This window comes from Myxine glutinosa, chromosome 11 (genome assembly GCF_964187855.1).
Source record: "Myxine glutinosa chromosome 11, kmMyxGlut1.1, whole genome shotgun sequence".
In the NCBI taxonomy this organism is placed as follows: domain Eukaryota; kingdom Metazoa; phylum Chordata; class Myxini; order Myxiniformes; family Myxinidae; genus Myxine; species Myxine glutinosa.
The window spans coordinates 23,527,646-23,540,951 of NC_136271.1; the positions used below are offsets into that span (position 1 = coordinate 23,527,646).

General features: G+C 44.8%; 1 protein-coding gene across 1 annotated transcript in view; it reads right to left on the bottom strand.

Moving 5' to 3' along the window:
- The window catches only part of KATNB1 (katanin regulatory subunit B1), a 64,275-nt gene that overhangs the window by 38,639 nt on the left and 12,330 nt on the right, over positions 1–13,306 (bottom strand). The window contains 3 exon segments of the mRNA XM_068130335.2: positions 518–601; positions 5,806–5,847; positions 9,519–9,619. Coding sequence (XP_067986436.2) covers positions 518–601; positions 5,806–5,847; positions 9,519–9,619 — 227 coding nt within the window.

A 13,306-nucleotide genomic window follows, 5' to 3' on the forward strand; every position in this document is an offset into this window, starting at 1 on the left:
TTGAAGCAATGTTTTACGGCCGGATGCCCTTCCTGACGCCAACCCTTTTTGCCGCCTTTAACGACAAGCAGGGAATTACCAGTGAACTGGTACTCAATTAGCCGACCTCGGAAGGATGACAGGCTGAGTCAACCCCCCTGGCATTAATTCGGCGATCGACCGAGATTCGAACCCAGGATCCTAGGATCCTAAGCCGGCACCCTAGCCGCTAGCCCAACACCAGATCTGTGAATGGAAAACACAACACAAAATAATTATCATGTTTAACACAGACCTGAGCATGCTAAAAAGTGAGATAAAGATGCACGGTACTGTAGAAAAAGGAGTTCCCATTAATTTTTTTTTTTTTTTCATTTAAACATTCCACTCCATCCTACTCCACCATGGCCAATGTTATGGTTTTGTTGGACATTCTATGAAATTCACATAAAATATCAATATGTTGTAGATGGTAGGTAGTTAGTTTGGGTAAGTCACATTTAAGAGCACAGATGACTGTGCTAAGTGCCTAACATACCCTAGCACTGCCATCACCACCTGCTGATGCGACCCACCGACCATCGGGGCTGAATCGTACACAATTCACACAGCCTGCATGACCCTGCAGAGATGAAAACAATATAAAACAGTCAAAATAGCAGCGTTTCCACACAACAAAAACCTGTGTTGCTTATAATCTAGCCCAAAATTAAGTTTGATGAATTTCTGTTATTCCACAGGTAAACAGGATGACAAATTGGGGCAATTTCACAATACACTTTCATAAATGCATGCTAATTTGCCTTCCGGTTCGGTATTTGTTGTACGTGGACGTCGACCAACAGTTCCTCTTTCCAGTTCAACAAAGCTAAGTTTCCCGGACCAGATATGTTGTGTTTTACCATTTTATTTTAATTCCTGTCTTGCTGGTCGCATTTGCCATCCTTTATTCTGTGCCAAACGGTATCTTGTTGCACTGAATCGTCGAGTTTGTGTCCCTGGTAAAGTCTGGCATACTCAAGTCGGGTTGTTGCTTCTGCTTCCATTTTTGATCGCACATGCTTCGTTTTCATTCCTTTTATCCCAAGTATTGCTACTTCTGATCCCTCTACTTAAACATTTTCCCCTCCTCGCTCCAAAAATACAACAAAAAACAACTCTTCTTTTTAATGATGAAGGCATGTGGAGAAACATTCTGTGGTCAGACAAGACAAAAATTGAACTTTTGGTCTAAATTCAAAGTGGCATGTCTGGCGCAAGTCTAATACTACACATCACACAGTCAACCCCATTCCCTACTGTCAAGCATGGTGGTGGCAACATCATGTTATGGGGCTGCTTTTCATCAGCAGGGACTGGCAAGCTTGTCAGGATATAAAGGACAATGGACGGTGCAAAGTACAGGAGAATCCTTGATGGAAACCTGCTTGAGTCAGTCATGAATCTGAAACTGGGTAAGACATTCACATTTCAACAGGCCATTGATCTGAAGCACAACGCTAAAACCACACTGGAGTGGCTGAATAAGAAGAAAATAAATGTTCTTGAGCGGTCCAGTCAAAGTCCTGACTTAAATTCAATTGAACATTTATGGCGAGACTGGAAGATTGCAGTCCATCGACGATCCCCATCAAACATTGCAGAACTAGAGAAGTTTTCACGTGAAGAATGGGTAAAGATTTCACTGTCACTGTGCATAGCTGTTGGAGACCTACCCAAAAAGACTCACAGCAGTCATTGCTGCAAAAGGTGCTTCACCAAGTACTGACCTAAGGGGTTAATACTTTTGCAACCAGTGAATTTTGATTTGTACGTTTTTTTACAGGTATTCCTGATATAATTTGTTCACAGGATTTGTACACCTCCTTTAGTGTTTCATTTGATCTCTTCATTGATGAATAAAAAAGTTCATTTGGAATTTTTTCTTCTACATAATTCATCTAAATGTGGCATTCTTGGTAGGGGATGAATACTTTTGCAGGCCACCATCATATAAATTGATGATACTGCTATTTTTTTCTTTTCTTTTTAATACATGGTCTAGGTTCATGGAAGAGCTAGGACACACAACAGATAAGGACAAAACGTAACAAAGGGAACATCAGGAGAAAGGGGAAACACCAATAGCAGGGCTCTTCTGAGCTACACACACCTCACATATCAATTTATTACATATATCATATCAATTTGCAAATTAGAGCTGATATTACATTTGCAAACTCACAAAAGCTCTCTTTCATCCTCATCCCTTTTGTCACCCATAACCCATTTCGGCAGGAATTTGGAACATGGCAAGGGGGCCCGCAATAATGCATCCACTCTTCACAAAAGACACAGTGGCCTGTCCATCAGTTGTCGTATAGCCCTGGACAGTTCTCTCGAACAAGCCCGTGGCAAGGAGACAGCCGATCGATCTTGCCAGCGCGACCCAGAGATCCCCCACATCCAGGATGGTGTACCCCTGCCTTCAGCAAGTCAGGGCCATGACAGAGTTAGAGAGGGAGAGGGAGAGGGAGAGAGGGAGAGGGAGAGAGGGAGAGAGGGAGAGGGAGAGAGGGAGAGAGGGAGAGGGGAGAGAGGGAGAGGGAGAGAGAGGGGGGAGGGAGAGGGAGAGAGGGAGAGGGAGAGAGGGAGAGGGAGAGAGGGAGAGGGAGAGAGGGAGAGGGAGAGGGAGAGAGGGAGAGGGAGAGAGGAGCGAGGGAGAGGGAGAGAGGGAGAGGGGAGAGGGAGAGGAGAGAGAGGGAGAGAGAGGGAGAGAGGGAGAGAGGGAGAGAGGGAGAGAGGGAGAGGAGAGAGGGAGAGGGAGAGAGGAGAGAGGGAGAGAGGGAGAGGAGGGAGAGAGGGAGAGGAGAGAGGGAGAGGGAGAGAGGGAGAGGGAGAGAGGGAGAGAGGGAGAGGGAGAGAGGGAGAGGGAGAGGAGAGGGAGAGAGGGGGAGGGGAGAGGGAGAGGGAGACGGGAGAGGAGAGGGAGAGGGAGAGGGAGATGGAGAGAGAGAGAGAGAGAGAGAGAGAGAGAGAGAGAGAGACAAGAGGGAAAGGGCCGGTTCAGGGGACCGATCAGCACTCTGACTGTGGACCGTGCTGCCCTGACGAATCCGGGCAGCAGGGAAGAATGGGGAAGATTTAGGCCCCGACTCGCATTGGGGGGGGGGGGGGGGGGTACAATCACCGTGAAGAGGCATCCCCGATAGTCGTTGTCCATCAGTTAAAGCGAGTGCTAGCAGACAGGTCCCAAGTTTAACATCTATCTGAGGGACAGCACACTATATGATGCAACACCCTTGTGAAGCACCAATCAGACAGCAATAATAAAGTCAGGTTGGGAATCAAACCAAGGCTACACAGCTTAAATGTACATGTACCACCTCTGCACCATCCTATCACCAAAGTTTGTAGCAGTAGGCATCGATGAATTTCAACCAATACTCAGAGAAGTAAACAAGCATTGGAACATGTCTTTCAATCCTGACAAATCTCACACTCTTACTATGTCTCTCCGAAAAGATCGACTGGACAACCGTCCCATCTACTTTCTCAACAATCCTCTCCAAGAAGTTCTGTCGCTCAAGCTTTTGGGTCTCACTATCTGCCATGATCTTTCTTGGGAAAACCACATTTCCAAGCTGGCCTCCAAAGCCAGTCGCCGACTGGGCATCCTCCGTCGTGCGAAGTCCTTCCTCGGCACACCTGAGCTCCTCACCACATACAAGGCTTTCATCCGCAGCTCAATGGAATACTGTTCTCCCCTATGGGCCGGTGCTCCTGCCTCACACCTAGCTCGGCTTCACGCTGTCGAAACCAAAGCTTTCAGAATTATTGGAATCTCCCGCGATGAAGCTATCTCTGAGGGCCTTTCACTCACTCACCGCAGGCAGGTAGGTGGTCTTTCTGTCTTCTACCGACTCCTCTCCGGCCTTGCACCCCCAGCTCTCTCTGTGCTCTGTCCCCCAAATATTCCTACAGGTCGCACAAGATCTGCCAGCAACCCTCTGATGGTTAAACTGCCGAAATCTCGGCTCTCTGCTCATGCCCCCATTCCACTTATGCCGATTGGCCCCGATTAGCCCCGATCTCCAGGTCGGGAGTGATCGGGACACTTTGGGAAAAAACTGGTCATCTACGCTGTATCTACGTCCTAAGTACGCTCCGATTACGATCACTACGCTGTAACCACGCTCATCGTGGGTAGATCGGGTCCCTGAAGACCCGATCGAAGCCGTTTAGAGCCGCTGTGTTCCCGCTCGCGTACGCTGTAACCACGCTGCATTCGCGATTGCCGCCGCTCTGACACGATGCATTCCCGATCGCCGCCGATCTAAAACTGATCCAACGCCGATGCTGCCGATCTATTGCCGTTTCAACTACGTCATTCCCGACCAAACCGATCTAACTACGCTCTATTCCCGTCTTTAAGCCGACTAAAAAGCAGATTTCAGGTCCCGATCCGTATAAATAGGGCCTGATTTGCTTGCCGATCATCAGTATCGTCAAAGACAGCCATGGATCAACATCAGAGACATGGCCGTCTGCAGCTCGCTCTACTTCTCCAACAATATGCAATTAATGAAAGAAGAGCTGCTCAAGTGAGAAGAAGAATGAGAAGAAGAAGAAGAGCCCCTCAGTTCTGGGTCCGGCCATGGTTGACAGAAGGGTTGAGGGGATGAAAATGCATTGCAAAATGAAAGGTCTTCAAAATAAAAGCTAAAAATTTGACAAGTTTTTGCTGGGTAGAGGGAATCAAAGTTTGCATTCACTTAATTAAAAGGTCATGAAATTAAAAGCGGTAAAATTGATCATTAATAATATTTGTTTAACTTGTACCGCTTTTAATTTTAGACCATGGGGTTATTGGGCAATGCCATTTGGCTCATGCAGTTATCAATTCCACTTAACAACGTTGACAAAAAGTGTCGTGTCGAAATACTTGATCGGGTGAGGCTGATGCAATCCGGACCGATTTATATACAGCGGCTTTGATCGGCATTGGAGCGGGACGGATAGGTAACGATCGTCGTCGAAACGGCACAAGATAATCCTCCCGCTGCAACGACGCTGTAATCACGATCAAGCCGTTCTAACTACGATCAAGCCGTTCTAACTACGATCATTCCGATGGACTACGTTGCATTCACGCTGTAATCACGATCAGTCCCGCTATTTCAGATCGGGATGGAAATTTTAAACATGTTTAAAAAATCGCCCCGATCTATTTTTTTGTCCCGATCGACAAAGATCGAAGACGTTCCGTTTACGATCATGCCGATTGATCCCGTTCCAAATAGGATCGTTCCCGTTGTGCAGATCGGGGTCGATCGGCATAAGTGGAATGGGGGTATCACCTTCACTCTTTCATTCCTCTTTTCTCCCGCCTCTGGAACAAACTCCCTCACTCCCTTCAATGCCACTCGTCCCTCCAGGTCTTTAAAACAGCTGTTCACCACCATCTCTTATCTTCCCCCATCCAAAACCTTGATCTTTTCTACCCCCGCTAATTCACCCCAGATCCACCTTGTTTGAAATTCCAACTTCTTTCCTCGAAGTCCTGGCAGGGCCCTTCCCATGCCCCCCCCCCCAATGCCCTCTCCCTCTCACAGATCTCTCCATGTCTCCATGTCTCTCGGTCCCTGCTCTCAAAATAATGTTGTGTTTGTGTCCTTCCTCCTCTCTCCCCATCTTGTCTACCGCTCCCGATGTTATATGTTTTATGTGTCGGTTTGTCTTTCTATGTGATTAATGTTCGCTCTTTCACGAGCCTCGATCTTGTATACCAAAAAAAAAAAAAGCATAGAGTGATCATAAGTGCAAAGTTCACAATTTGATACAAACCTTATAAGTCATGAGGCAACCCTTCCGACGGAGATCCCAGATCTGCAAAAGGCAAAATAAGTATTAAACTAGACTTTATGCATCTTAATATAATTTATCATATTACCAACACCTCCTGTTCATCTGTGATTATGGATGAGCATCAACAAAAGACGTAAAAAAAAATTTAACACATTTTTATCTTGCATACATATAAAGTGTAAAGTGAATTGTTTTATTAAATCTTAAAGGACAAACTAATGCAGAAGACTCCAGTTAAGATAAATTAATTTGTTCCAAAGACTATTCAACTTGACAAAGCCGGACATTTATTTACACGAGAAAAAAAAACAAAAACAAGGCTGCGGGGTCGCATAATTTGCTGAGGGGCAATGCTGTTGCCACTGATTCAGTGCCCCCTGTAGTTTAGAGCAGAAATTTGGAGAATGCACCGTGATAGATTGCCAACTCTTCTCGAAGAACAGCATGGGATCAACGTCCAACAACTAACGCTGTTAGACAGGACGCCCTCGAGGTTTGGGGATATGTCTTTTGTCTTGCATATAATATGCTCTATCAAACTCTTTCATGCACCTTTTAAAAATGCAGTATATATATATATATATATATATATATATATATATACATACACATATACACAAGAGTGGTCCAGAAACCCCCGGCACATATTGAAGATAGCTCAATGGAATACTGCCCAAATTTGAACAACCTGCAACTGAACTACCTGAACTACCTGCAAGAACGATACCTGCAACAAACAACTAAGTTTATTATTGAAAAACAAAACATGATTACTCGTTAAACAGTCTAATCAGTCTAATATACATGAAACAGATCAGTTCAAATGTTCAAACTGCACTCTGACATGCAGTTCTGCATATTTCAGTAGTTAAGGCAGCAGTCTCATTACGGATGAATTGTTTCAAGTCTCTATGGGTCGTAGGATTCCTCGCATACACTTTGTGTTTGAGGAAACCCCAAAGGAAGAAATCACAGTGTGTTGTTAAATCACAACACCGCGGCGGTCATTCAACCGGACCACGATGGCCAATCCATTTGTCTGTAATGTTCAAATCAAGGGCCTGGCGTACACTGGCAGCATAATGAGCAGGCGCACCATCATGCATGAACCACATTTGGCAATCATTGAGTGGAAATACATGCTGCTCCAACATTAGAAGGTAATTTGCAGCATTCACATTTTCTTCTAAAAATATTGGTCCAACAATGCCTCCAAAAGCCTGCCCAGATGAACACACTAGCTTGATACCGGACGTTGTGCTCAACAGGAAATCGTGGGCTGTCTACTGCCCATATCACGCTGTTGTGATGATTCACAGAACCAGATAAGGTAAGCTTGGATTAATCTGACCACAAGATCCTGTTCTGCAAATCATTGTCCATATCCATTAAACCAAGCAATGTCACCAGTCAGCCACCAAGATCGCCACCAGTGAATGTAGTGTATCTGGATTAGGTGCTTCTGAACACCAATGGAAAGGACATATCTGTGGTCTTTGAACATACAAGGTATGTTTAAAATGATATTTACTATAAATCATATTGGGAGGGGAGGAGCGATGTGAGCTGCGAGAGCTGTTATTAATATAGTCTGTTTGGTTCCAGGACCACAAGAGAAAGTATACTAGATTTTTGCATCGATTGCTGAGAAAAGATGTGTGTGTGTGTGTGTGTGTGTGTGTGTGTGTGTGTGTGTGTGTGTGTGTGTGTGTGTGTGTGTGTGTTAAATCCACAGTCAAGGCTAGCTTGTATTAACAGGAAATGGTACAAACCGGACACCTCACATCCACTGATATCTGTCATATTTGCTATATTTCCATGAGTCCAATTTACATTTAGAAACGGAACAATTATGGTTTAAAACCATTTCGAAATTTCCACTCTTTCATCTAAATGATGAAAATTATGTTGAAAAGACGATTTGAATAACAGGTTTTGTGCTAGTAATGGCAGGTCAAAAGTGCCGGTCGAGCAAAACCGAGTCACTGAAAACACACACAGTGCATGCGCAAAAGGCCTCGTTTAGCATTCATACGTCATTTTGAAAGTTGAGTATTGTAGAGACAGCAAATGCAATAATATCTGTGGAAAAAACAACAAAGATGAAAATTTGAGCTTGTATTTCAATCTTCACAACGTTTTCATCCAATGAGTTGCAAAGAGTGTGTGCATGGCAATTGGTTGTACACGATTACACGTCTATCCGATAAAGTATGAATGGTCTGTGCATTTGTTTGTTTGCCAACTCCAACTACTACTACAGTTTTTGGCAAATCTCAAATAAACTTGGAATGCACATTCAGTGACCTCCCAGGGTTGGCATCCCAATTCCCTGCGTGTTATGACAAAGTTAAAACTATCACTGTAAGTCACAAGGGTGTAATGCACCGCTGTACAAATGATCTCTGGATCGCAAAATTAAATGTCAAATGAATGTTAGGTGTCAATGGAGTGTTGAAAGATGAATCCCATATGTCCTATATGATACAGGGCTGTAAAAAAAAAACAACAGCCCAAAATGGGCTGATGGTTATCTCTTGAGGTTGCAGTTCAGACCTCTGCTGATTTGGGCCCTCTGGGAGCCCTTTTGATCCCCTGGGAGCCCCGATGATCCGAAATCAAAAAATCAAAGCCTGAGCGATTGTGGGGGCTACTATATTGTATTCATGTATAAAGTTTCAGAAAAAGCAGCCGGGTGATAAGGGAGGAGTAGCAAGAATAGCAAAATAAAATTAGACGGCCAGACTGACAGATGGACATCATGACCCATTTCATAAGGTCATCTCTTTGAGATCAAGATAAGATGGCCTAAAAAATAAAAAATAAAAAAAGCAAATTCTGACACGATTATTTAAGAACTTTGATGGATGGATGGAATGAAGGCCAAATATCTAAGCGGCTTCATCGTTTAAAAATAAACCTCTTCCAGAAGCGGTCGAAGGTGGCTGTAGGTCTTCTTTCTCCTTCAATGAACATGGGCATATTTATCGATCAGAGGCAAACTTCATAGCCCGGAAACATAAACAGCATGTTTACCAGCATCCATTCGACGAATAACATCTGATTTCACTTCAATGGTAACCTTTACAATGCATCTTAGCCAATCTACAGCGCAGTGCATTTATTTACGTGTGATGCAAAGTACAGTAGTTCTTTCGGAAATTTTGTGATCTCCTGATTTGGTCCCGTTTAGCGCTTTATTCTGGCATCCTTATTAGTCTTTTAAGTTCTGACAACACTGGGGAATAAAAGGTATGGCTTTTGAAACGACGCAAGTGTGAGTTGAGACAACTAATACTGAGAAGTGGTATTAAAAACGTCACGACGTACTCTTAAAATGACATAAAAAGGGGCGACATAAACTGGGGTATTACTGTATTTCAAAACCTTTTGTTAGCTTGTTTGGCATTACCATCTGAGCAAAACAAAGCTCAAACTCCATGCTGTGCTGTAAAGATTTGTTCATTGTCTATGTCTGTCTTTGTCCTGCATGTACAAATTTTCCATGAGCCTGAAACAATGTATAAAATACATGTGGTGGGAGAGCAAGGAGGGGAAGGGGGGCGGGGGGGGGGTGAAAACAATGAAATGAATTTCTAAAATCTAACTGACTATGCCCGTTCAGTACTAAAGTAATACAACAATAGAACCAGAGTTTGGGAATCAATTTTAAGAAGAGGAGCGACATTTACCTTGACGCTTTTATCCAATGAGCCTGACGCGACAAACTCCCCGTATGGATGAAAATCGAGCCCCCGAACACCAACTTGGTGACCAGTCAGTGTTCGCACAACTGCATGCGTGCGCGCACACACACACACACACACACACACACACACACACACACACACACACACACACACACACACACACACACACACACACACACACACACACACACACACACACACACACACACACACACACACACACACACACACACACACCAATGTTTTATAGCTCCACATATTTTATAGCTACAACACATCCAACTGGAACATCAAGCTTCATCCCGAGTCATATCTGCAACTTTGTTGCACAAAGCAGCACTGAAAAATAGAAAAGCACCTACACAGTCCATGGGCCAGAGCAGATATCGGTACCACCTGGGGGGACCAAACCAAAGTAGTACTAAAATGTTTATAGGGTTGATATGAGTGTAATAAGATATGATAGCCTTTTGAGATAGGTAGCTTTGTCAATAATTTTTAAAACTCATTTTTTTGTCATTAGCACCATTGTGTAATTTGCAAAAAATGAAAGATACGCCAGTGTCAAATTTCTATCTCCACCAATGTGGATTAAAACAATGCAAATAAGGTTATTTCCTTTTGATTAAAAAGCAAAATGCAAAATAAATGTGATTCACACTATTTTTTACATTGTATTGTGTTTACTGCCTGCAATAATTGTATTTATCTTCAGCTGGAAACTTAACATTTTGAATTACAGGTAGATTTAAGCGTTTTTTTTTCACCAATTATACTTATATCTTAACCAATATTATCTTTTTGTATGTTGCAGATAGTGTTGTACAGTGATCAGAGTGATGTCGATGGATCAAGGTACCACCCTGCCGAAGAAGCGGCCGTGCACAAACTGTCTTATTCATTGCTCAGACGATGACTCTGATTCCCTGGTGACATTGAGGGACCTGGATTCATGGAAGGCTTTGCTCCGGGCTGCAGAGATCAGACAGCATGCCCCAGTCCTTGACTTGGCAAAAGGACTAAAAGAAGAGGAAGTACCTCAGGTACAGTACCATCGCAAATGCCGCAGCATGTTTACCATGAAGAAGTCTTTGGACTCGATCCTCTCCAAAGGTGCCAGTGCTGAACCCACAGAAGCTGCTTCCAGAAGATCATCATCCAGGACCAGGGATGCACCAAGTAGGCCTACTTCAAGACTGTATGACAAGATCTGCATCTTCTGCCAGAACCCGAAATACATCAAAGGACAAAAATCAAGGGAACCTCTTATGCAGTATCTTGAGTTACGAGCAGACGACACCATCCGCAAGGCGGCAATAAAGAAATGTGATCTAAGAGTGCTTGCATTGCTGAGCAGAGACCTAGTTGCCGCAGAGGGGAATTACCACAAGACGTGCTACAAAGAGTACACAAGAAGAGTGTCTTCTACCAGCTCTTCAGAAGTACAACAGGAAGAGAGTGAGGCAGCAGATTATGAGGAGACAGAGAGACAAGCCTATGAGGAACTGTTCATGCATGTGAGGACTGAATTCCTCCCAAACCCTGAAATATTGCCTTTAACAGACCTCACAGCCAGGCTTGAGAGATCCATGAACTCCCATGGCATCACCAAGATCAAACCCTCGACAAAGAAGCATGTTCGTCGCAAGCTTGAAAGTGAGCTGGAAGGGTCACTTCACTTTGTCTCAAATGAGAAAGGAAGGGTGCTTCTCTATCCAGACAGCCCGTCAATGGATGACCTTGTCAAGGAAGCCCACAACATGAAGCACGATCTACGTGAAGCACAGTCTATCAAATCCATGGATATCCTCACCAAAGCAGCCATACAGCTGAGGAAACAGATCAAGAAACAAGATGTCCAACAGTCATGGTCACCTGATACACAGAAAAGTGTCATCCCTGAAGCTGTCACAAAGTTCCTGTATACCCTGCTGACTGGGGATACTGAGTGTGCAAATCCCTCTGAAAGAGTCCAGCGTCTTGCTGCTTCTTTTGGCAGTGATCTAGTCTTTGCTGTCACCTGTGGCAAGACTAAGCCACCCAAGCACATACTCCTCCCATTTGCTGTGAAGTCACTGACAGGAAACACAGAACTGATACGAAGTCTGAATCGTCTTGGCCATGCTATTTCCTACTCCCAAGTGGAGGAGATTGACACAGCTCTTTGTGTCCAGAAGCTGGAACGCTCAGCAGAGGACATACCACTGCCAGAAGACATGCATCCTGGTGTGTTTACCACCCTGGCCTGGGATAACATTGACCGTCTTGAAGAGACACTGAGTGGAGAAGGCACCTCTCACAGGGTCAATGGCATTGCTGTCCAACCCAAAGTTGCAGGGCCCATGCCACAGAAGGTCCTGCCTGCAGTCAGCAAATCCAAGAAGAGGAGCATCAGTCCTGCCCCAATGATGCTACCAACCTACAATGTTGGACAGCGAACTGGGCCACCTAAGACTGAGACCCTTGATTCCGACACAAACAAAGAAGTTCAAGATGCAAAGAAGAAGAACCATGTATGGCTCCTGACTCGAATGTCAGATCCTGAGAACCAGACCATAAGCAGCTGAACAGGGTTCAACATCCAGATCCGCAATGATGTGACAGTGAACCAGGACACTGTGAGCTACCTTCCCACAATCAATGCTCCTGCAACTGAGATGTCAACTGTGAATGACGTACTGGAGCAAACACTTGGCATCATGCAGTCCTTACAGCTCAACAAGATCGTCTGTGTGTTTGACCAAGCACTCTTTGCCAAGGCTGCTGAGATAGTGTGGAAACATGACAAATTCAAGAACATCATCATCAGGATGGGCGTCTTCCACACAATCTGCAACCTCCTGTCCATCCTAGGGAAGAGATTTGAAGATGCAGGACTCAGAGATGTGTTTGTTGAATCAGGTGTCATTGCAGAAGGGTCTGTGGCTGGGCTGATGGAAGGTCGCAGGTACAACCGGGCAGTTAGAGCACACAAGACTGCATATGAAGCACTGATGAGGCTTGCTTGGAAAGGCTTCCTTCTGTGGATAGAGAACACTCATCCTGAAGACAGCCAACACCTAGAAGAAGCCCTGAAGAGCATTGGAGAGTTCCACAACAATGTTTGCAAAGCATCCTTCCAGGACCTGCTTCAGGATGAATCATGCACACGTATCTTGGAGCTGTTCGAAACCTACCTGAACTCCCTCAGAGATGAGAACAGCCTTGCAGCCTTCTGGATGTCTTACCTAGACATGGTTGAGATTATGCTGGGCCTCATCCGAGCATCTCGAGAAGGTAACTGGATGCTTCACCTGGCAGCTATTCGAGAGATGATTCCCTGGTGCTTTGCCTATGACAAGATGAACTACGCCCGGTTCCTGACCTACTACTATGCCACAATGTCTCGGCTACCCATCGAACATCCTGACATCCATGCCCACTTTATGCAAGGTGGGTTTTCTGTGCAGATCGGCTGCAAGAATCCCTTTGGGCGGATACCTGTGGACCAGACAATCGAAGAGACTGTCAACAAGGACACCCAGACACCTGGAGGCACAAAAGGGTTCAGCCTGAAACCTGGAGCTGTGGCTAGATACTACCTGGCATCTGAGTACCGAAGCACTTATATGAGACAGCTAAGGGACATGGTTCATGTAGGCCAACATGACAACTTCAGTCATCCTGACCTACAGATGCCAAGAATCAGAAGAGATGAGGCTGACATCCAGTCCATGGTTCCACTGATGGAAACCAGCTGGTTGAATCCATTCAACCTTGACCATGGAGAG